This window comes from Apodemus sylvaticus, chromosome 19 (assembly GCF_947179515.1).
Source record: "Apodemus sylvaticus chromosome 19, mApoSyl1.1, whole genome shotgun sequence".
Lineage (NCBI taxonomy): Eukaryota > Metazoa > Chordata > Mammalia > Rodentia > Muridae > Apodemus > Apodemus sylvaticus.
The window spans coordinates 4,802,448-4,826,534 of record NC_067490.1 but is presented as its reverse complement, the minus strand read 5'-3'; the positions used below and the strand labels follow the sequence as shown (position 1 = coordinate 4,826,534).

Below are 24,087 nucleotides of genomic sequence, written 5' to 3'. Positions count from 1 at the left end.
ACCACCTACCACCTACCCGCCTACCACCTACCCGCCTACCACCACCTACCACCTACCCACCTACCACCTACCCACCTACCACCTACCCACCTACCATCTACCCACCTACCACCTACCCGCCTACCACCTACCCACCTACCACCTACCCACCTACCACCTACCCGCCTACCACCTACCATCTACCACCTACCACCTACCCGACTACCATCTACCCACCTACCACCTACCCACCTACCACCTACCCACCTACCACCTACCCACCTACCACCTACCCGCCTACCATCTACCCACCTACCACCTACCCGCCTACCACCTACCATCTACCCACCTACCTGCCTGCCACCTACCACCTACCACCTACCCACCTACCACCTACTCACCTACCACCTACCCACCTACCACCTACCCACCTACCCGCCTACCACCTACCCACCTACCCACCTACCACCTACCTGCCTACCACCTACCCACCTACCCGCCTACCATCTACCCACCTACCACCTACCACCTACCCACCTACCACCTACCCACCTACCTGCCTACCACCTACCCACCTACCACCTACCCGCCTACCACCTACCATCTACCACCTACCACCTACCCGCCTACCATCTACCCACCTACCACCTACCCACCTACCACCTACCCGCCTACCATCTACCCACCTACCACCTACCCGCCTACCACCTACCATCTACCCACCTACCTGCCTGCCACCTACCACCTACCACCTACCCACCTACCACCTACTCACCTACCATCTACCCACCTACCACCTACCCACCTACCCGCCTACCATCTACCCACCTACCATCTACCCACCTACCACCTACCCACCTACCACCTACCACCTACCCACCTACCCACCTACCACCTACCCGCCTACCATCTACCCACCTACCACCTACCCGCCTACCACCTACCATCTACCCACCTACCTGCCTGCCACCTACCACCTACCACCTACCCACCTACCACCTACTCACCTACCACCTACCCACCTACCACCTACCCACCTACCCGCCTACCACCTACCCACCTACCCACCTACCCACCTACCACCTACCACCTACCCACCTACCCGCCTACCACCTACCCACCTACTCACCTACCACCTACCCACCTACCACCTACCCACCTACCCGCCTACCACCTACCCACCTACCCACCTACCCACCTACCACCTACCCGCCTACCACCTACCCACCTACCCGCCTACCATCTACCCACCTACCACCTACCACCTACCCACCTACCACCTACCCACCTACCTGCCTACCACCTACCCACCTACCACCTACCCGCCTACCACCTACCATCTACCACCTACCACCTACCCGCCTACCATCTACCCACCTACCACCTACCCACCTACCACCTACCCGCCTACCATCTACCCACCTACCACCTACCCGCCTACCACCTACCATCTACCCACCTACCTGCCTGCCACCTACCACCTACCACCTACCCACCTACCACCTACTCACCTACCATCTACCCACCTACCACCTACCCACCTACCCGCCTACCATCTACCCACCTACCACCTACCCACCTACCACCTACCCGCCTACCACCTACCCACCTACCACCTACCCGCCTACCACCTACCGCCTACCCGCCTACCACCTACCACCTACCGCCTACCCACCTACCGCCTACCCATCTACCCACCTACCATCTACCCACCTACCACCTACCCACCTACCACCTACCCGCCTACCACCTACCCGCCTACCACCTACCGCCTACCCGCCTACCCCCTACCCGCCTACCCACCTACCCGCCTACCCACCTACCATCTACCCACCTACCACCTACCGCCTACCCGCCTACCGCCTACCACCTACCGCCTACCCACCTACCGCCTACCCATCTACCCACCTACCACCTACCACCTCCCATCTACCCACCTACCATTTACCCATGTACCCATCTACCCATCTACCTGCCTACCCATCCTAACAATCCATCTACAGATTCACCTGTCATTCATCCACCCACCCATGTCTCCCGCACCATCCAGCCTCCCTCACACACACCACACACACACACACACACACACACACACACTCTTCTCGTCCTTTGTCAGGCCGCCCTGAGTCTAAGAACACCCGGCAACTGTGACACAGCCTGTCTCCATGGGCACCTGGCCCCAGGGAGACAGGCCAGGAGCCCCATGTAGAGTGTGGGGTTCCGAGAATGGCAGGATCTCTCAAAGGCTCTTTGGAGAGGGTTTCCTGCATGGGACCCAAGAGAACATGCAAAGTGCTGTCCGAGACCACAGCGGTGTCACCAAATCCAGCACAGACTGCCCACCCTCACTCTTTTCCTGTGGGGCTGGAGATCACATAGACGGCCTCAAGCGTGCCCGGCAAGCGCTCCACCGCTCAGGCTCTTCCCTCTCTTTCCTTACTGGACCGTGGGCGGGGTCCTGCACCTTTTGCGTCTTGCACTGAGGGGCTCCAGGAGGGTACAGACATGAGGGGAGGCAGCTGTCCACGAACCCCCAGGTGTAGGACTGGATCGTGGCCCTGCATAGGAGAGATGACTGTGGGGCTGAGAGACTGAGCGTGTGGCTGGGACCCTCCATGAAGTCACAGAACTTAGCCAGGGGCTCCCTAAGGCTGCGGGGTGATACCCTTGGCTAGGAATCTGTCAAAGGGAGACTATACCCCAGTGTTGCCAGCGTCATCCAGGGACTGGGGTCCTGAAGCTTCCTGATAGGTTTTTATCTCTGCATCCATGCCAATGGCACCGTTTGTCGCCGTGTCACCAACTACAGGAGTCACGTGGGCAGCAGGGGCACTGACATGCGGTGTTGCACGAGATGACCGTTAGACTGTGTTGGAAGTGGGGTTTCATCGTGCTGCTGAACCTAAGGCCCAAGCATGGTCATCCAGCGCTCAGAGGATCTGAGTTCCATGCAAGCCCCAGGCACATAGCAAGAGCCTTTCTCAGAGAAACAGGCGCCATAGGAAAGTGGGCTTGGTCTACTGTGTACCCGAGGACCTAGGGCAAGCCTCTCAAGTGCTTGGCACGGGCTGTGCCGAACCGTGACATGCCAGGCACACGCAGCCTGGCTGCTTGGACAATGCCCCCTTTGTGATGTTTTGTTGCTTTTGTCTTTCTGAGATTGGGTTTCAGGTAGCTCAGGCTGTCCTTGGGTTCACTAGGTAGCTGAGGATAACCTAGAACTTCTGGGCCTCATGCCTCCACCTCCTGAGTGCTGGGATGACCTTCCTGAACTGGGCAGAGGACAGCGACCTAGGAAAGGGTGTGGTGCTGAGGGAGCCTACATTGCTGACCTCAGATCTCTAGAGTCAAATGCTACCTAAACCTCCCTGTTGTTTTCCAGATCTCTACTCCAAATAAGCCCGGCCTTAAGGGGCTGTGAGCCCCGCGTTCACATCTGAGTTTAGCCCCCTTGCCTAGCACCCCAACTCTGGCCAGGCTGTCCTGGCCAGGGCCTCAAGGAAGCACCCCCTCAGGGCTCCTTGAAGTCCAGAGCGCCCCCTCAGGGCTCCTGGGCTCCGACCCTTGGTTTCCAGGCTGTGCAGTCTTAGTAAACTAACAATATGACTGCTCAGTGGGTTACTGCCTGGCTCTGCTTGGACCGCCCCAGAGATTAAATCTGGGCCCTTTTATTACTTTCAATCCCAGAACCTTTTATTTTGTGATAAAACAGGAACTCCCTATGTAGGGCTGGGGGTCCTTCATCGCTGCTGCGGCCCCTGGGACTTGGCATGCAGTAGATGCTCAATAAACATTTGCAGAAGGTGCGGCTGGGGGAGCAGGCACGAAGCAGGTCTCTGCGGCTGAGGAAGTGCTCAGGAGGAAGGAAGTTGTTCTCCCCACCTGGCACCTGTGGAGGAACGCTGCCCAGAGGAGGGGTGAGCAGCGGGATGCTGGAGGCTGGAGGTGGATGTTCAGGTACAGGCGTGTGTACCCAGCAGTGACAAACAGGGTTTGTGTGTGTGTGGAGCCTCGGGGTGGGCAGCCCAGGTGCTCTTTCCCAGGAGCCCACCCCACCCCCACCACACACACACACACACACACACACCCTAGGTAGTTAGTCCCTGGGCCCAGGTGTAAGGCTGAGCTCACACAAAGGACAGCTGTCCCTGGAGTTTAGGGGAAGCATGGGGCATTGATAAGGTGGGTAAATTTCAAAGGGGCTGCTGGAGGTGGGGGCAGGGCTGCTGATAGCAGTACCGAGCTGCCAGCACTCCTTCCACTGCAGTGGTGGCCTCCTGGCCCAGCCCCTCCAAAGGAGCAAAACAGGCTCGATTGTATTCTTATCGGCCCTGTGGTTTTTGTAAGGCCCGGCAGGCCGGCTGGCCCTGCGTCAGTAGGGGAAAGGCAGTAGCCAGCTCCCCGTGAGGACATGACGCAGGGCACCGCCCCCACCCCCTGCGGAGGCCTGGGGTCCACCTGGTGCTGGGGCAGGGAAGAAGGAGCACCTGATACCACATCCCAAGCAGGGAGGCCCCGGAGGTGGCTAAGAGCTGGCTCTGCTCCGTGCCAGCCTCCACCCCTCTTGGCACACACCACCCAGCCCCATGCCTCAGTTTCCTTTCTGAATATCAATAGGAAGCCTGTGACAGTAGCGTCACTTCACAAAGACCCTTGAGGCCATTGAAGATGCTTGTCTAACAGGGCACAGCAGCTGGCTCATAGCCGCGGGCTGGTCAGTGACAGACCTAGCCTGGACAGCCTGGTACACCAGTGAGTGGCTGGGCCTTCAAGCAGGTACAGTGAGATCTCATCCCATCTTCTCCATGCGGGTGCTCGGAGCCACCTGCAAATGCTAGCCCTTCAGTGTTCAACCTCAGAGGCCCAGGAGGTTCCCCACCTCCTCAGCCTGCTACTCGGCATGCATACCTCCCTGGCTTATCTACACCCGCATTCAGGTGCAAACCTCGTAGCTCCTCTCCTTTGCTGTGAGCTCCCTGTGTGGAGGGTAGAGATTCCTGAGGACCAGGACAGGCCTGGGGCAGCTGTGACGCACACACAGAGCTACTGAAGAACGGGGATGCTGTCCCTGTGTCTGCGTGCACACATGTGTGCAAATGCCCTGTCTGTCTGCTGCCACACGCAACAGGTCCACAAGCTTTGGCTTAGAGCCCATCTCCGACTGCAGGCTTGCCTGGCTAGGACCCCTGAGGGTCACCTTGTCAGTTGCCATCTGAGGTGTGAGCAGGCAGTGCCATTGGGTGTGTGGGAGAGGCCACACAACGGGCACAGGGTGGGTAGCCAGGCCTGGGTACAGGAAACAGTAGCCTTCCTCGTGGGGTGTCCCAAGGACCGCTTGAAGGCAGAAGAGGCTGTCCACGTGGTGGAGGGATGCTGGGTCTAGGGACCTGGATCCTGGATGGGACAAGGACAGGCAATATGGCATCTTGTAACCGTTCACAGAGCCAGGAGACCCTGAAGTGGCTGCCCTTGGACGAGTTGCTGGGGATTGATTTGTGCCCTCTGAGGCAAACACAGACTTTGCTGCTAGGCCAGGCAGAGAGGAACACATGGTGATGTGGAATAAACAAGGGACCAGAGGACCTGGACACGAGGGGACACGCCCCAGGCATTAAAACAGCTACTTTCCGGGCCATTCCTGGTCCTCACGCTCCTTACCCAGGCACAGCCCAAGGGCTGCACTGCCACATCTCAGCCTTGCCCTGGGCCAACCAGTAACCTCTGTCCGGTCCCTGTGAATGAGCCTTGTGAGCAGTGACCCCAGACTGCATGGGCAGTGACCCCCGCCCCCCGCCCCCCGGGTGATGGGCTTACTGGCATCAGTTGCCTGATATGCTGAGTCAGCGCTTATGGGAGCACACGTTGGGGTGTGGGTTCAGATCTCAGGCTTGCTGTGTGTTCTTAGGCCTATTGCCCAGCCTCTCTGGGCTCAGGATATTTGTCTCTCTTACATCCACTGGATAGTGCCTGGTGTCCCAACTAGTCTTCCTAACCATTTTTGTCTTCCAGAAATGTCTTCGGTCTCAACCAGGTAAGAACCTTGAGCCCCTCACATGTCCACAGAAGGAGCCCCACGCCTCTAGTGTTCTGCCTTCCTGAAGCCAGAGCCTGGGACTGGGGGATGTGGTGATCCCATCCCTCCGGGGCTGGAATGGGCCCAGGTTTCCACACTGTTATCACAACCTGGAGTTCCTCAGAAAACCAAACACAGAGGCCATGAAGTTCTAAGAAATAAGACAGAAAGCAGGCCAGGAGGCAGCTGTCCTCTGACAGACGGACAGAGCTTCCCAAGACGTGTCACACCCTTCCCTCACAGAGCACCTGGAACCCGGCCCTATTCCCACCATTTGAGCAGCACCCTGACACCAGCTCCGGACCTTGAGACCCAGCACGAGCTATCCACGCCTGGCTGGCTGGTGGCCAGCACATCAAGGCAAGGAGGGCGTGCCAGCCAGCCGCCCCAGACCTTGTCATCCTGGGTCTGATGGTGCTCCAGCTGCCCTAGGGGAGTCCGCATGGGGTGGGTGTGCTGGGAAGACAGAGGTAAGAGAATTGCCAAGATCTAGGGCAGCCTGAGCTACAATAGGAAACTATATCTAAGCAAAGACACACACACAAGAGCAGAAGAGAAAAGGGGCTGAGAGTTAAAGAAAAGACTGCAGCCTGGGAAGGGGGAAGAGGTTCTGAGAGGGTCTCAGGAGGGGAGAATGTCCAGGCAATGAAGCAGAAGAGAGAGCTGGCAGGGCAGTGCACAGTGTTAGCCCCTGCCTCAGAGGCAGATGGACCTCTGTGAGTTCGAGGCCAGCCTGGTCTACAGAGTAAGTTCAAGGACAGCCAGGGCTACACAGAGAATCCCTGCCTCAAACAAAACAAAAAACTATAAAATTAAAATCTTAAGTAGTGGGAGCCCACAATTCCAGCGCTGGGTAATATCCAGTGTTACCCTCTCCTACAAATAGGGCTAGCCTGGACAAGCAAACAAAACTGAAAGTCTGCTGGGTGCGTTGGTGCCTGTCTATAGGCTGGACACTCAGGAGGCAGAAACAAGCAGATCTCTGTGAGTTCAAGGGCAGCCTGGTTTACACAGAGTTTCAGGCATAGCGACACTCTGCTACACACACACACCCCTACCTCACAAAAACAAAGATTCAATTTTCTCGGTTCTTGAGGCTTTTTTTAAAGACATTTATTTTATGTATATTAGTACACTGTCGCTGTCTTTAGACACCAGAAGAATGCATCGGATCCCATTACAGATGGTTGTGAGCCACCATGTGGTTGCTGGGATTTGAACTCAGAACCTCTGGAAGAGCAGTCAGTGCTCTTAACTGCTGAGCCATCTCTCCATCTTCAACATCATGAAGGCTCACAGGGCCCAGATGGAGAGAGAATGCTGCTTCAGGAGGCTGAAGAATAGCTCCAAGACAGCCCCTCAGGGGGACATGTTGGGTCCCAGGGGAGAAGGGTCAAGACATCCTTGGTCCCACATGTGCAGGGGTAGAAGGGTCAAGTATGACCTTTAGCTGCTTTTTGAGGCCTGGACAGAGAAGGAAGGCTCTGGCACCCACTCATCTGCTGCAGTGGCCGAAGAGGGTCAGAGAGCAGACCGCCTCGGTGAGCAGGGCAGGCGGCCTGATGTACTCTAAGGCCTGAGAAACAGATCCCGGCAGACGGAGGGACGCCATGGACGGGGTCAAGAAACTGGGGGTTTGAGTTTGAATCTGCCCCATAGCCGTGACCTTGGACTGGACATTTTAAGTGTTACTAAGAAGTGGGTATAGCACTGTCTTCCTAGAAGGACATCTAGCATCCCAGGGGCTCTCCCTCACAGGAGCTTTGAGGGTCCTGCTGTGGGGAGAGAGGGTTGATTTCTGTTTCCTGGTGACTCAAGATGAACCGGGCCTTTTGAGACAGGGTTTTATATAGCTCAGGCTGGCCTCCAACTGGCTATGTAGCCAAGGTTAACCTTGAACTCCTCCACCTCCTGAGTACCCACTCAGGCTAAAGAAGTCCAACAGAGCCACATCCCTGGATGTATTTTTGGGTTAAACCCAAAGTAGGTGCCTGGACATCATACTTGGCGATCAAGATGGAGGAAGAGTCCCTGGAACCCTGGCATCATGATCATATGTAGCTGCAAGGGAAGCTGGACAGTATTCGCTCTAGGTAACCATGTACCCAGCTAAAAATCACCAGCTAGGGATGGGGGCAGTGGCTGGCACAAGCTCTACTGGAGAACACCTTGGAACGTGCAGTAAACCCTGGCTTTCAACCCTAGCCTCTCAAAATGGACATCAAAAGCAACCCAGAACTGTTTATTCAGAAAAGGAGGGGAGTGGACGTGGGACCACTAGTTTTTTCTAGCACCTGTCCACGCAGGCACATTTGGGCAGCGGCTGAGAACTGATGTTTCAAGTGCTGGGGACACCACTCTCTGAGAGGGTGGGGACGAGAGAGTACTTGTAGCAGGGGACAGGAAGGTGAAGGAGTCATGGGAGATGTAGAGGCCTTTTGCTTCCTGGCCTTGGAGGACCAAACCTCTGGGGAATCAAGTGGTTAGTTGCTGCCATTTCTACACTCTGAGTTACAGCCCCACCCCAGCTCTGCCGCCACAGGCTGAGTCTGAAAACTCTTCACCGAACGACCAGTGAATGTAACAGCTGCGGCCTGGGCCCCTGTCGTCAGCCCAGCCTGCTGTTGGAAGATATCTGTGTGGGTCAAGGTAAGAGGCTAGCCCCGAAGGTCAGGGTGCTTTCCCCAAGCCCAGGCTGTGGGTGGTCACATGATTACTTTTTGAGTTTGAAAGCTGCAGTGAACACTTTGGGGGCTGGAGAGAGAACTCAGCGGATAAGAGCCCCGACTGTTCTTGCAGAGGAGCAAGGTTCTGTTTCCAGCACCAGCAAGACAGCTCACAACCACCTGTGATTCCAGTTCCAGGGGATCCAATGCCCCCTCTCTCTCTGTCTCTGTCTCTCTGTTTCTGTGTGTGTGTCTGTCTGTCTGTCTCTCTGCGTGTGTGTGCACACACACACACCACAAACTAAAATACGTTTTTAATTTAAAAATGATGATAGCCAGGTGTGGTAACACCTGTCTGTAATCCCAGCACTTAGGGAGGCAGAGGCAGGTGGGGCTGGCTCTATGCCTTCTGGGCCATCCCAGGCTACATAGTGAGACGCTGTAATTCAGCTGACAGGACGAGAGAGAGCTGCATTCTGGGGTGGTTCTGTCACGGTACACTCAGCTTTGCCTCTGGGGCATGAGAAGGAGCCAGAGCGTTCTGTGTGTTGCTTCCTGAGTAGGTGAAGGAGCCTGGGAGGTGGGGGCCTGAGCTGAAACCCCCCTCCCCCCATTCTGTGCATCCTATCAGCTGCCCCCCTTCAGGGGCTGCGGAAGCAATGCTGCCTCTGGCTGACCCTGCCCTGGGTCCTTCGCATCACTTCAAGGTGATGAGCCTGCAGGAAGCTGTGGGGTAGAGAAGGCACAGCTCCTGTCAGCAGATGGACCCTTGAGCCCCCCGCCCCCCAGGGGCTGGGCAGACAGACATAGCACCTCCAGGAAGCACTCACTAATTCCCCTGTACCACCTCCAGGACTCCCTTGGCCTGTCTTGATGCTCTCCACAGGAGTGTCTCTAAACCGTCACTGCTCCGGCCAATTTGGTCCCATCCCGGATGATCACTCCCAAGTCCAGATCCCGGTCCCACTGCTGCATCCTTTTTGCCTTGTGGGCCTGCTGGCCGTGGTCATTTAAAGGAGGGAGGGCCTGAGTCCTCCTCCCTCGGGAAGCAAGGCCCTCAAGGGTTAACCAGGAGCCCGCCTGCGGTCTGAGGTAGGCAGGGAGCGTATTTGTTCAGGTAAATAAGGAAGGATTACTTATAATGGGAGAGCTGGCCGGCTAGCTCTGCATCTTACATCTGACTTCCTTCCAGCACATTCCTGCACTCCGCCTGCCGTCCGTCCATCCGTCTGTCCGTCTGTCCACTCTGCCTCCCACACCTAGCACCCTAGCCCGCTGCTGCCCTGTGAGAACCCCCAGCTCGGGCCTTGTCACTGTGCCAGCAGGCGGCCCTGAGCCTCTGACAGGGGCCTGCCTATAGACCTGCAGGCCTGAGGCCTCAGACTCGAGGGTGGAGAGGCCCCGGTGGCCCACCCAAGAGCCACCTCTGTCCCCAGCCCGCTGGCCTCACTGATGTCTGCCTGAGACCCAACAGTGCCCCCCGAGCTGCCCACTGCCGCCTCCTGGTCCCTGAGGAGCTCTGCAGAAGACGACTCCTTGGACAGCAGGTGGCTAACGGGTGAGTGTGGTAGGAGGCAGTGTGCCCTTCTGTGGGGTTCCCTGTCTCCTGGGGGAGGCTGGTGGCTGACACAAAGTGGAGACGTGCTTTGAAAGCTTGGCGCGCACATTCTAGATACCAGGGCCCTGCACACTTGAGCCCTGTTCTTTCCATATGCTGGCGTTTGCCTTGTTGGGTCCGATCCAGAGCCTGGGACACCCCTTCTTTCTGGGAGCCCGTGTCTTTGGGTCCTGCTCAGAGCCCCTCCCACACAGGTGGAGGGGGAAACGGCCCGTGTACATGTATAGCTAGCTCCCCGGGGCCTGGTCAGCCCTGCCCTGATGGCGAAACTCAGGCAGCCGACCCACGGGCCGCGGCCACCTTGGCTGCTCTGCCAAAGGGAAGGAGCAACTGTCTTCCTAGCCTGGCAGCACAACACGGACGAAGGCAAGAGAGACAGGTGCAGAGCCCGGGAAAGTGGCAGAGAGGGGTAGCACAGACTGGTGGTCTGGTGGGGGCGACAGGGGGGCACCGTAGAGTAAACCTAGGCACCAGGAAAGCAGAGGGAGGGGCTGTGATTTTTGTCTGGACACACAAAGAAAATGACTTGTGTGTGTGTGTATGTGTGTATATATGTGTGTATGTGTGTGTATATGTGTATACATGTGTGTATGTGTGTGTTTGTGTGTGCATGTGTGTGTATATGTATATACTTGTGTGTATATGTGTATGGGGTGGTATCCTGAGGCATTCAGTCCTCTTGTCTAATTTTGTTTTATTTTGGGGGGTGTTTATTCAGAGGATGGTCTTACTATGTAGACCAGGCTGGCCTCTAGCTCACAGATCTGCCTGCCTCTGTCTTGGAGTGCTGGGATTAATGGTATGCACCACCATTCTGGCTGGGATTTGAGACAGGGTCTCTGTCTCTGAGTCTCTGAGCCGCAACACTCGGTCGCGTAGTCCATGCTGGTCTCTAATTTATAGTACACCTCACTTGGCAGGGACCCATTTCTGCTTCTTTGGGTCTTTAACAGTCGCATTATTTTGAGAGCGTGTGTGTACAGGGCTCAGGGTGTTCTCGTGGAGGCTGGAGGACTCTGCCTCTGCCCCCCCCTCCCCGAACAGGCCCGGTTTGGAACTGTTTCCTGCCTTCTCTCATGTGTCCTGGGTACCGAGCCCTGGTTGTCAGGCTTGGTGACAACCGCCTTCACCTGCTGAGTAAAGTCACTCGCCACCAAGGTGCTCATTTCTAAGACTTGTCAGAGCCCCGTAGTGAGGAAAGAAGAAAGCAGGTGGTGACAGAGTGGGGGACCGAGGGCCTGAGAACCCAGGGTGCCTGAGGCTGGCTGAGCTCGGGGTGGGGTGCTGACCTCCTCACCTCCATTCCCAGCAGGCTCCAAAAGCCCCAACACACCCACAGACCTCCACAGCTGACCCCTTCCCCTGGCCAGGACAGACTCAGCTCATTTCCTGTCCCCACCTCCCCAAGCAAACAGCTTCCAGACAACCCCCAATAAAGCGAAGAGCCCTATCCCAGCTGCTCCCCTGAGTAACAAGGTAAACAGGCCCCGGAGCTCCCCCCACCCCAGCCTGAGGTAGAGGGCACAGAGAGCAGGTGCTGCCCACCGTGTGGACAGTTCTGGCAGGTTGAGCCTCTGCCGCCTCTGGAGGGGCACCCCCTCCCAGCACACAGGTGGACCAGGAGGCTGAGGAGGACCGGGTATGCTGGATGCCCAGACAGACATGCTGTGTCCGTGCAAGTGTTACCTGTCACCCATGCTCCTAAGGACCTTGTGAGCCAGGTGGGACTTCCCTGCCACCCTGACCTGAGACAGAGGGGCTATACCCCATGGTCAGTGGCTGCTAAGGGACGGGCCTGGCAGGAAACAGGCACCGGAGAATCTATGCCGACTGCCTTACTGTGGCCTGTCCTGAACCCAGAAAGGGTCAGGTCCAGCCAGCCAGGAGACTGGGCCAGCATACAGAGCAAGATGGGATGTATTTGAAGCTCCTGGTCTGTTGACCAAGGTTAGACAAGTCTCCTCAGTCAGGGGAGGAGGCATCACAGTGGGAGACACGTGGGAATGGGACTTTGAAAGCTGCATGGGAGTTGGTTGGACACTGGTTGGACATGTTGGCTTGTATCCTAGGCTTGTGAGGGCATCCAATGAGCAGGAAGCCCTGCTCCGGCTCCCACCAGGAGATATGGAGGCAGGGTGGGGGAGGGGCAGGGAGCCTAGCGTCCCCCCTCAAACCTTTCACCCTTCCTCTTCTCCAGTCTCCCTCTTCACCGGTTCCGGGTGTGCATTCACGCTCGCCCAGCCACCACCCCGGGAGCTGCTGTCTCCGCTCAGTCCTCCAGCCTCTTTGTGCCTGGCCACCCACAGCCCTTTAAGAAACGGCACAAACTGTCCCAGAAGAAACCTAGAGCTGCAGACCAGGGGCGGGGCTTAGCTCCGGCCGAGGACCCTCCCCTCGCCGCAGAGCCCCCACAGGCAGCTGAGCAGGTAGAGCAGCTCTTCTCAAAGCAACCCTGGCACCATCGCCCTGGGCCCTTGCTGACATTTAACGCTCTGGGCTCCAACCTCCTGCTACACCTTTCCCACCCTTCTTTCTGATCACTCCTGGCCAGCCAGCGACCTCACCAGTACCCTGCAAGGGATCCTGGGAAAGACTCCCAGCACAGAAGAAAAAGCCAACGAGATGTGCCCCTCTCTCCCACAGTGCTCTTCCAGATTGGAGGCACCCCTAGCCCCCCTACCCAGGATTGAGATGTGACAAAGGGACTTCCCAGCTGGCTCAGGCTGAGGCTGTGACAGAGGGCAGGTTCGGGTCTCTTCTCACAGGCAGCCTCCTGTCCGTGTGAGCTCATGGGAATGAATGGGTTTTGAGTCCCTACCTCTCACGCCTCTTGTCCTAGGCTCCCTGGACAGTGAGAGGCTGTTGTATCCTGCCCTCTGAGGAGGGTCTGTGGGCTCAGAGGCAGGAGGTGTGCCTGCTGGGGAGTGTGGCCACATGGACGCCAAGAGTCCCCTGAATAAAGGCGCTTCCCTGGGAGGCAGTGCTCACACACAGGAGACCAAGTGAATATGTAAACTGCACTTTCTGGAAAATTCTGAAAGCCGGGCAAAACTGAACTTGAGAGGGTGGCTATAGACTCTCTTCAAGCCCCAGGTTCGCCCAGGCTGTGGGCTTGCTGTCAGTAACTGCCTGCAGGAGGGGAACCTCTCAGAATCTGTGGACACAGATTCGGGGACAATTGGAGACACTCAGCTATGTCCCTCCGCTCACCCCGCTTCTCTCTCATCATTTTCTTTGGGTTTTTTTGTTTGTTTGGGTTTTTTTTTTTTTTTTTGGTTTTCTTTGAGACAGGGTTTCTCTGTGTAGCCCTGGCTATCCTGGAACTCACTCTGTAGACCAGGCTGGCCTCGAACTCAGAAATCCACCTGCCTCTGCATCCCAAGTGCTGGGATTAAAGGCGTGCGCCACCACCACCCAGCTCTCATCATTTTAAAGACAAGGTCCTGGTCAGCCCAAGTCAGCCGCAGACTACACTGGGGTAGTGGGTGGTGGTTTGTGGAGTGAAGCCAGGCCTCTGGGCACAGCACGTCCGGCAGTGAGGAGGCCTGAGTCCAGTTCTCCTGAAGGGCTGATGTGAGAGGCGAGACTGCTGGATCCCAGGAAGGCGGGGGTGGGGTGGGGGGCTGAAGAGATGGCCGTGGGTTGGGCAGAGAGGCTAGGAAGTAGTAACCTTGGGGCTCCCTATAACTGGCTTGGCCTGGCTCTCTCCAAGGTGCTGATCAGCTGGTGGGTCTTGGGGTGCACGTGGAAAGAACCTGCCCATTCTTGCAGGGCTCGTCACCAGGTCTAGCCTTGCCTGGTACTCTGTCTCTAGCCTATTTAAGGGGTGCAGAGGTTGGGAGGGCTTGGGAGGAGCCAACAGCCAAGGTCAGACCTCTCTGCCCTGAGGCCACGAGAGGCTGGCAGGGGTTACAGTAGCTGATTCTGTCACCCATCCTCACTTGATGTCCCTCAGCACCACTTCCACAGGGTCTGAAGCTGGGTCCTGGAGTCTGGGGCGCTGCGATTGGGTCTCAGGATGGGGGACAGGGACGAAGGCACTTATACTATCCCTAGGAAGTTGGGCACCCCCAGGAGAAGGCACCCCACAGGACACAGAGGACAGGGCTCACAGCACATGGCTGCCAGACGCTTCCTGAGGGCCTCCCGGGTAACTTCAGTCCCTGAGGATGACGTGTTGGGTGTAAACAAAGGACGCAGGAAGCAAAGGTGGCCCTGAAGGGAATGGGGGACTAAGAAACAGCTGTGCCCAGTCTCCACCATTGTTCCCTCTGTGCCCTCTGCTCAGTTTCCTTCCTGGGGGACAGGAGGGACTGAGAGAGAGATTCCAAGCTACTGCTGTGAAACGCCATGACCAAAGCAACACCCCTATCCACTGTCCCTCTGATGTGGCTCTGGTCGGCACCAGCTGTTACCAAGCCTTGTTTTGTCTGGAGAGGTAACCAGGGCTTCTGGGGTAAGAGCAAGGCAGACCCCACTGAGCCTTAATCCAGACACATGGCTTTACCCCTGAGATCAGCTCAAAGTTTGGAGACCGCAGGCGTCACTCGGGAGACTGCAGCCTTTGGGCAGTTGAGGGAGACAGGGATGGTGGCTGTGGCCAACACGCCAGGCCCATACAAGACCCCGGGCTGTCTACAGAGCAGTGACTTGGATGTCAGGAGATCTCTGGTTGGGTCCTGGTTCTTCAGAGCATCTCTAGGTCCTTCCCAGTCAGTCCCTGAGCTTCAGCCTCACTCACGTCCTACAGACCCCTGGCAGATGGCATTTTGAGGATTTAGTCACAGACTAAACTGCCAGTCACTGGTGGGTCATCAGAAAGGGAGGCATTGGCATCGTAAGGGATCCTTGCGGGTGGAGCTTAGGGAGCCTGGGATGAGGGAGAAAGGCATCATGGGAAAGAGAACAATAACACTAGGGGAAAAGCCATGATTATCCCCCTTCCTGCAAGGAACAAGGCCAGATTTATCAGAACCTGGATACTAGGAGACCATGCTGACTGGTGGTCCCGGTCCAAACCCTGCCACTAATCACTACACGGCTCCTGTGCAGGACAGGGAACGGAGCCCAGGGCTCTGTGTGCGCACGCCGAGCGAACACTACCAACAGAGCCACATCCCAGCCCACGGCAAGGCAGGCAGCGGGAGCCATGCGTGCCATGTTCTTAAGCAGAGGAGTCGGGTAAAAGGTTGATGGGAGGAGACGAACTTGGTCGTGGGGAGGGGTGAGCATCCAGGAACAGAAGGTGGACCTTGGAAGATGAAGGGACCCAGTCACGAGGTGGGCAAGACACCTGGAAGGAGGAAGGGGACCAGAGCAAGGGCCTTACAAGATGGCGGCCCAAGGAACAGAGTCCACACACAGCCAGTTACAGCCTCCTGAGCCTGGCCATCTGCCAATGAGATGAGGCCCTTGCGTCCACGCAGCCCAGGCTGTGGGTAGCTGTCCAGGCCGGGGTTACTACTGCTGTGAAACGCCATGACCAAAGCAGCATGGGGAGGAAGGAGTCTGGCTTACACTTCCACACTGCTGTTCACCAAAGGCAGGCAGGACAGGAACTCACACCGGGCAGGAACCTGCAGGCGCGAACCTGCAGGCAGGCGCTGAGCAGAGCCCATGGGGGGCGCTGCTCACTAGACCAGCCTGGCCTCGAACTCAGAAATCTGCCTGTCCCTGCCTCCTGAGTGCTGGGATTACTGGCGTGTGTCACCACGCCCGGCCCTAGAGCCTAATCTTATGGAGGCCTTCTCTTACTTGAGGTTCCCTCCTCGCAGATGACTTCAGCTTGTGTCAACTTGACATGACCATCCGGCACAGTGTATGTGTGGGCACCCTGGCGTGACAGAATCTGCATTCTCTGTGTCACCCCCTTGTCCTGCCCCAGTCCAGATGCTGCCATGAGAGACCAGAGGTGCAGCTAGGCTCCCCAGCCGTTAGGGACCTGTGCTGCACGGTTATTCAGCACGGGGAGCTCCGGGCGCTGGGAAGCAGAGCGAGGGGAACTGAGAAGAGGGGCAGGGGTTTCTGCTGGGGAAGGGACCAGAAGACTTCCTTATCTTGACTGCCCCATGGGAAAAATAGGGGTAAGAAGAAAGTTCGGGCTGCCTTCTCTAGGGAGGGCATGGAAGCTAGGGCTGTGCAACCAAGTCAGCAGACGCGGTAGGAATGTGCCGAGCTGCCCCTCCTGCAGCACTGCCTGGACCCCACCCCGGCACCCATCTCCCCTCCCACCTGTCGCTGAGGCCAGGCAAGCATAAGGCCGCAGGGAATCAAGTCCTTCTGCCTCTTGACAAAGCTCGCAGCTGGGCACCGGGCCCAGGGAGCTGGCAGAGACTGTCCTAACGTGGCAGGCATGGGGCCGCTGGGGAGATGGACGGAGCAGGAGGCCACTGTGGGCTGAAGGGGGAGGGATGGAAACTAGGGGAGGTTCTCCTCGGGTGGGGCCACCACCTGGGGCATAGGGTGTGGGTGCAGGCCAGGGTGGGGACTTGGGCAGAGCAGGGTATGGACACTGCCTTGGTAAATACCAAGGGCCCGTGGCACACAGACATGTTTGCACAGAAGGACTTGAAACTAATCCAGACCCATTCCTGACCCCCATCCCTGTCACCCACCCAAACCCATTCTTCCTTGTCACTTAAAGAGTTCTTTGAAAGGAAAAGCTGGACCCAGAGGTGACACCTTCTCCTTTGTCAGCTTCCTCTCTCCTGCAGGGCCTGCTGGGCAGTGCTGGAGGGTGGGTGCTGAGCGAGCTGGTGTGGGGGAGGGGTGGGGACAGCCGAAATTCACCTCAACTCTATCAAGTTTCGCCAGTCCAAGAGAACAGGAAGCAGTTCCCTGAACCATAGAGCATTTTCTGACCAGTTAACTGTGGCCCTTGAAGAGGCCCAACGGTTTTTCCAGATCGAGCCTTTTCCTTTGCCGCACCCACCCAAGTGGCACGGTGGGTCCTACAGGGTAACCAGAGATGGGTCCAGCACTTGGGAATTGCAGGAGGCAGGAGGACCACATGGGTCAGGGTAGCCAGTGAAAATGCGCACCTCCCACCTGTCCACATGGCCACCTCGGCGTCTTTTCCAGTCAGGCCCATACTCACTGCGCAGTGACCCAGAAGCCCCCTGGCCTCTCTCCAGCCCACTGCCTGCTGAGCCCCAAGTCCTATAACCAGCTTAGTGGTTCCCCCACCGAGCCGGGGGGCGGGGGGGGGGGGACAGCCATCAGACCTATTTCCCTTCTCTGATTTCTGCAGAAGCAGCCACAAGCCTCCGCCACAGCATGGGCAGCGCCAGCCCAGGCCTGAGCAACGCGGCGTCCCCCGGTTGCCTGCTGCTGTCCTCAGATGTGGCACTGCGGACAGGGCTGGAGAAGGCAGCAGCGTCGGGAGCAATGGGCCCTGAGAAGCAGGAATGGAGTCCCAGTCCCCCCGGCACCCCTGAGCAGGGTCTGTCTGCATTCTACCTCTCCTACTTTAACATGTACCCCGAAGACGGCAGCTGGGTCACCAAAATCCCCGAGGCCGGTGCCGGGGAGGACCGCCCAGAGGAGCCAGAGCAGTGTCCAGTCATTGACAGTCAGGCCTCCGGGAGCACGCTGGATGAGCACTCTCTCGAGCAGGTGCAGTCCATGGTGGTGGGCGAGGTCCTGAAAGATATCGAGACAGCATGCAAGCTGCTGAACATCACAGCAGGTGAGACCGTCCCCGCCACCTCCGCCCAGGGGCACAGGCAGGGTGGGGATGGCCTAGATGGACTCTGAGCACAACAGCTGGAGCCAGCGCCCATGCCTAACCACACCTTCCCGGGGCGGGGCCCTCGCTTAGTGGATAAAGAGCACTCAAGGCTCTCCAGTCTGGCTCCCCACCTTCTCTGGGACTCTGGGACTCAGCCTCCCCCACCCCCCGCCAACCCTCCCCCCTCCGCCATCACTTACTCTGTTCTAACCACTTGGGCTCCCTGCTTTTCCTACAGCACTGCTGGTCCTACAATCTGGAATGCTTTCCCATAGATAGACACCTACTTAGCCTTTCCCTGGCCTTCTCCATGAGACCTCTGACCGGCCGCTGAGATTGTCCCCCACTGCTCACCTCCTGCCTCCCTTTTTTCTTGCTCTTGTGATACGATCACCATCTGAAGGTCTGGGCTTGCCTTCTTCCTACCTCACTGTCTATCCCTCTCTAGAGGACTTGTAGGTCCCAGTGCCTAGACGGCCCTGGACATAATAGATACTCAATAAATGACCGCTGACTGATGGATGTCACCTGCTTGGCACCCTCCCTGTGCGAGGATTGGGAGACTAAGCAATGAACAGGACCTAAAGGTCCCTTTGTGTGGAACTGGGACGATGGGTCATAAAGAAGCAGCTGAATGTGGCCCTCGTCAACGGATGAGGAGGGGACACCAAGGAACAGTGTGTGTGTGTGTGTGTGTGTGTGTGTGTGTGTGAATCTGTGCATGTGCCTAGTCTGGGGGATATCATGGAGCCAGTGGTGCAGGTGAAACTACTGTGGGCCAGGGAATCCTGGCCTCCATCCTATAGCTCCCCCATGAGGAGGAGGGGCTTCTCTTGATCCTCACACTCCGCTCCTGCATCATCTCTCTCCCCCACCCCACCCCACCCCCACAGTCTGCTAGATGCTCCCAGGTGGTGTCCCCATTGAAGGCACTACCCCCCCATCTCCCACACACATCTCCTCCCCTCCGCTTTCCCACACTCCAGAAGGTTTTCCCACGGGACCTCTTCCCCCATGAAGAAGGCGCTTCCTCCAGCCCCCATGTGAGGAGGGCCTGCTCTCCGAACAATGGGGACAGAAACAAATCGAATTGACCTCGGGAAAGGAAAACCAGCTTCATAAAGTGGGGGCAGTGTAGCTTGCAGGTCACTAAGCTGGGACACTGGTTGGAACCAGCCTTCAGCTGGAGGCCTCGCTGCCACTGTGACCCAGTCTGGTTCCAGCTGCGTGCCCCGCTAGGCTCCCCTGAGAGCTTTTTCCCAGGGGCACACATCGCTGGTGGCTTCCTCCTCCAGCTGTAGCTCACCCATAGCCACTGGGGGCAGCTGCCAGCAATGTAGCTATTTCCTAAGCAACTGGGCAAGGGTTGGACCCCTCTTCCTGCTTGCCCCAGCCTCTAAAAATTCCAGGATGGAGGGGTTCCTGGGTGGATTTTCTCCTTGAGAAGATTGTGAAAGGCAAGAGGTGTCTGGCAAAGCATGTATGTTTCTGGATGAACGTAGCTGTTCTCCCTAGAGCTGGGGTCTTCAGAAAGGCCCTGCAGGGGTCCGGAGAGATGCAGAGATGTGATGGGTTACCAAGGCAACAAACCGTTCCCTCTCACTTCCTTTTTGGGGGAGTGTCTGCCTTCACGGGGTTTCTTAAGACTCTAGATGTGTGGTACCGGGCAGCAGAGCCTCACGGGTGTTCCGTCCCATGGACGGCCACCTTTGGGGCGGTGCCCACCAGCGGTCCTGAGCTAGGGTGATATCTCTTGCCCAGACCCTGGGGACTGGAGCCCTGGTAACGTGCAGAAGTGGCTTCTGTGGACAGAGCACCAGTACCGGCTGCCTCCAGCGGGCAAGGCCTTCCAGGAGCTGGGCGGCAAGGAGCTGTGCGCCATGTCGGAGGAGCAGTTCCGCCAGCGCGCGCCCTTGGGAGGGGATGTCCTGCACGCCCACCTGGACATCTGGAAGTCAGGTGAGACACGAGACAGCACAGGCTGAGTCCCTCCCTGCTCCAGGCCATTATAGAAATGGGGCAGGCTTTGGATTTGCAGCCATCTCTCTGCCTCTGCCTCTTGAGTGCCAGCATGGCCGGTGGCCGGCATGCGTCACCATGTATGTCCAGATCTTATTTTCTTTTTAAAGGGACCCCCCCTTTTCGGGTTAGCTATATTATTTATAATGATGGCTGACAGGGTGGGCAGTGGATAAAGGTGCTTGCCTCCAAGCCTGACAGCCGGAGTTCGATCCCCAGGACTGGATTGGTAGGAGAGAAGGGACTCCCTCAAATTGTCCTGATGTCTGCGCATGAGTCCTGGCACCCCTGTGCCTCCTGCTTACACAGCACTGTTGCCTGCCTTTTTGTTGCTGCTGCTACTGGTAGTGGTTGTGGGTTTTTCTTTTCTTTCTTTGTTTCTTTGTTTCTTTCTTTCTATTTATTTATTTATTTATTTATTTTGGTTTGTTTTTTTTTTCCTTTACGGAATTTTGGAGGATTCTCTGCTTGCTCATTGGAGTCGAGGCCTCTTCCCTTAGAGGTCTGGGATGAATGGGAGACAGGACGTACTCAGGTGACTCTCTGAGTGGTCAGTTTCGGGTGCCAGTGGTTATGACGTGAGCAGGACTCTGTGGAAACAGCAGGCAGTTGGAGGCCTGTTGTGACTGCCTGACCACAGCTTCAAGGGATGTCCTAGCCCCATTTCACAGGGAGGAGCGGGAAGCCCATTATATTTCCACCTCCCAGCCCAGCCGTGGGCGGGGACCTCTGCTGGGTCGCCAACCTCCCCTCCTTGTTCCACAGCGGCCTGGATGAAGGAGAGGAGCTCGCCTGGGGCCCTTCACTACTGCGGTGAGTAGGGCGGGCGCAGGAAGGCCTGGTGGGGCCGAGGGAGGCTGCCCTGAGAAGTGCGTGGTCGTGGTCTTGGTCGCGCAGCTGCCACTCACCCCGCCCGCCCCTGGCTTCCAGCCTCCACCAGCGAGGAGGGCTGGACGGATGGTGAGGTGGATTCGTCGTGCTCCGGGCAGCCCATCCACCTGTGGCAGTTCCTCAAAGAACTGCTGCTCAAGCCTCACAGCTATGGCCGCTTCATCCGCTGGCTCAACAAGGAGAAAGGTAGAATTGGCCGGGGCTCTGTTCGCAGGGGCGGGGAGGGGTTGGAAGGAGACGACGTTTTTTCGGGAGGGACTAGCACGGGAGGGGCGGGGCTTCGGGGCCGTAGGGGCGGGGCTCTGAGTGCAGAGAAGGGAGGGGCTAGGTCCGGGGCGGGGCTTCAATGTGAAGTGCAGGTTGCTAGGGCAGAGAAGGAGGGCTTCTGTAGAGCAGAAATCTAGCTGGGAGCGTGGGCAATGCTGGGGGGCCATGGGATGAGCTACAACTGAGGCTGGAAGGGGCATTGGGTGGGGGTGTGGCTTAGATTGCCTCCGCCTTCACCCTGTGCCAAATGTGCCACTCAAGAGATCCACACTCCTGCAGCACTGAGGTTTTTAAGGTTTAGGTTACTGTTTGTATCCTCCTCGGCCTCTGTACCAGACTCTGCCCTGGCACTGAGACTCTGTCGGCCCCACACAATCCTGGAACATAGTACGGACTTGTGGGTATTAGCTGAGAATGGAAAACCACTTCTGCTTCAAGCAGGGCATAGAGGTGAATTTGACACCACACCAGTCTACACAGAGAAACCTTGTCTCAAAAAACAAAACAAAACAAAAAAAGGACTGAAGAGAGGTCTCAGTTGTTAGGGTATTTTTGGCATTGCAGAGGACCGAGATTCAGTTCCCAGCACCGCATGGTTGCTCTGTCCTTCCCTCTAACTCCAGCAGCAGGGATCTTCTGACTTCGGTGAGCACCAGGCAAACACAGACATGCAAGCAAAACACTTACACACATGAAAGCAGAAAACAGCGTGTCTTCGGAGCTGTGAGACAGTTTCACAAGTACAGACTCGCACGGCTGAAGAGCTCAGTTCCATCCCTGGAGGATGGAAAGGAAATGATTCTTGCACACTGTCTTCCGATCACCACATACATGCACACCCAGGACATGGCTGCTGACACACATTCACATAACCATGAATAAAATAAAAGAGAGTAAAAAAAATTAACAGGACTAACCTCACATGTCCACCAGAAATGCAATGTGAGCCCCAAATATCATATTAAACATTCTAGGTCCAGAGTGAAAAATGTTTTAAAACGACTAGATTTCACGTTAGTGATGTAGGTTGCTTGACCTTCATCTAAATTTCTTAAATGATACCCACTACCAATTCTTCAAAGTATCATTGTAGATCTCTGGCCCAGAAAAGCTTATCAAATATTCCCAAATCCTAAAACTCTAAACTCTGACACAGTTCTGATCCAAAGTTTCAGATTAGGGATACAGAACCTGCCTTTGCTATAATACTGTGTACAAGTTACAGTTTCAACCAGTAATAAAAGTAAAAATTAGGGCTGGAGAGATGGCTCAGCCGTTAAGAGCACTGACTGCTCTTCCAAAGGTCCTGATTTCAATTTCCAGCAACCACATGGTGGCTCACAACCACCTGTAATGAGATCTGACGCCCTCTTCTGGTGTGTCTGAGGACAGCTATAGTGTACTCACATATAATATATAAATAAATCTTTAAAAAAAAAAAGTAAAAATTAAATATATTTGCTAACGCCGGGTATCATGATGGCATGTGCCTTTAATCACAGCACTCCAGGACAGCCAAGGCTATGTAGAGAGGCCATGTCTCAAAAGAAAGAAAGAAAGAAAGAAAGAAAGAAAGAAAGAAAGAAAGAAAGAAAGAACGAGAAAGAAAGGGAGGAAGGGAGGAAGGCAGGAAGGGGAAGGAAGAGACCACGAGAGATGTCTGTTAGCTCTCGAGGCCAGCCTGGGGCCCAGGCTGCAGATCTGTTCGCTTTGCTTCTCACAAAACCCACCTGTTATTATCTCCTCTCTTTTCTTCTCATGCCTTCTTCCCACCCTCCTTCCCCACCCCCCACCCCCAGGCATCTTCAAAATTGAGGACTCTGCCCAGGTGGCCCGGCTGTGGGGTGTGCGCAAGAACCGGCCGGCCATGAACTACGATAAACTGAGCCGCTCCATCCGCCAGTATTATAAGAAGGGCATCATCCGCAAACCCGACATCTCTCAGCGCCTCGTCTACCAGTTTGTGCATCCGGTCTGAGAGCCACAAACTCCAGAGGCCTACAACCTGCCACAGGCAGCCACAACCTGCCACAGGCAGCCACAACCTGCCACAGGCAGCCACAGCCTGCCACAGGCAGCCACAACCTGCCACAGGCAGCCTCTCTCTGGATGTCCTGGGCCTCTCTGCTCAATCTGAATCCAGGGGCTGCTGGTATCCCAGAATCCAAGGTCCCAGACAGACAGCCGCCACTGATCTGGGAGTACACATGAGTTCTCTGGGTCCCTCTTCAGGCTGTACATGGGCCCCTGGAGAGTGAGGGAGCTAGGACCGTCCACAAACGGAGAACTCCCTCAGCCAGACTTGGACTGTGGAAATCCCAGAGGAACCACCCACAGCACACAGGGATTGGACCAAATCAGCTCACAGGACAGTGATGTCACTGGTCTCTGCTCCTGCCACCCATCCCATATCCTACGTGGCATGGTGCGAAGAGCTGTCTGCACCCTGCGCTGGGGGGGCCAGGGATGCCCTAGGGATGGATAATAAAGACATAAGATAACTGTCAGGTGCCCCATCTCACCATGCATGGCACAGCCTGGAGGCCGGCAGCGGTCAAGGGTGTCTGTGTTTCCAGGTGCGTAGGGTGGTGACCACAAGGGACATTTACCCAGGGAAGTGTCATGGAGCCAAGCCCGAGAGGAAAACGGGAGCTGTTTGGTAGATGTCAGAGAAAAGACGGAAGGTTCTCCAGGACAAAGCTGATAGTCTAGCTAGATACTGCATCCTCCTCGCCCTGGCTGGAGCAGGAGGTGGGCCAGGCTGGAGAGCGTCCATCCCTATACAGGCACAAAGGAAGGAAGGCAGCCTCTGCGTCTGCTCTGTTAGAGGGCAGGGCTTGCTGGC

At 56.6% G+C, this 24,087-nt stretch overlaps 1 protein-coding gene across 1 annotated transcript; it reads left to right on the top strand.

Moving 5' to 3' along the window:
* Nucleotides 1-10,107: 10,107 nt before the first annotated feature.
* On the top strand, nt 10,108-23,749 carry Spdef (SAM pointed domain containing ETS transcription factor). The gene is made up of 6 exons (XM_052163636.1): nt 10,108-10,276; nt 17,586-18,023; nt 19,827-20,024; nt 20,850-20,897; nt 21,015-21,161; nt 23,042-23,749. The coding sequence occupies exons 2-6, from the start codon at nt 17,612-17,614 to the stop codon at nt 23,218-23,220; spliced, it is 984 nt and encodes a 327-aa protein (XP_052019596.1). The 5' UTR covers nt 10,108-10,276; nt 17,586-17,611; the 3' UTR covers nt 23,221-23,749.
* Nucleotides 23,750-24,087: the final 338 nt, after the last annotated feature.

Coding starts and splice junctions, on each gene's coding strand:
- Spdef (XM_052163636.1), top strand. CDS start 17,612: ATGGGCAGCGCCAGCCCAGGCCTGAGCAACGCGGCGTCCCCCGGTTGC. Junction 20,025..20,849: donor CCTGGACATCTGGAAGTCAG/GTGAGACACGAG, acceptor CTTGTTCCACAG/CGGCCTGGATGAAGGAGAGG. Junction 21,162..23,041: donor CTGGCTCAACAAGGAGAAAG/GTAGAATTGGCC, acceptor CCCCACCCCCAG/GCATCTTCAAAATTGAGGAC.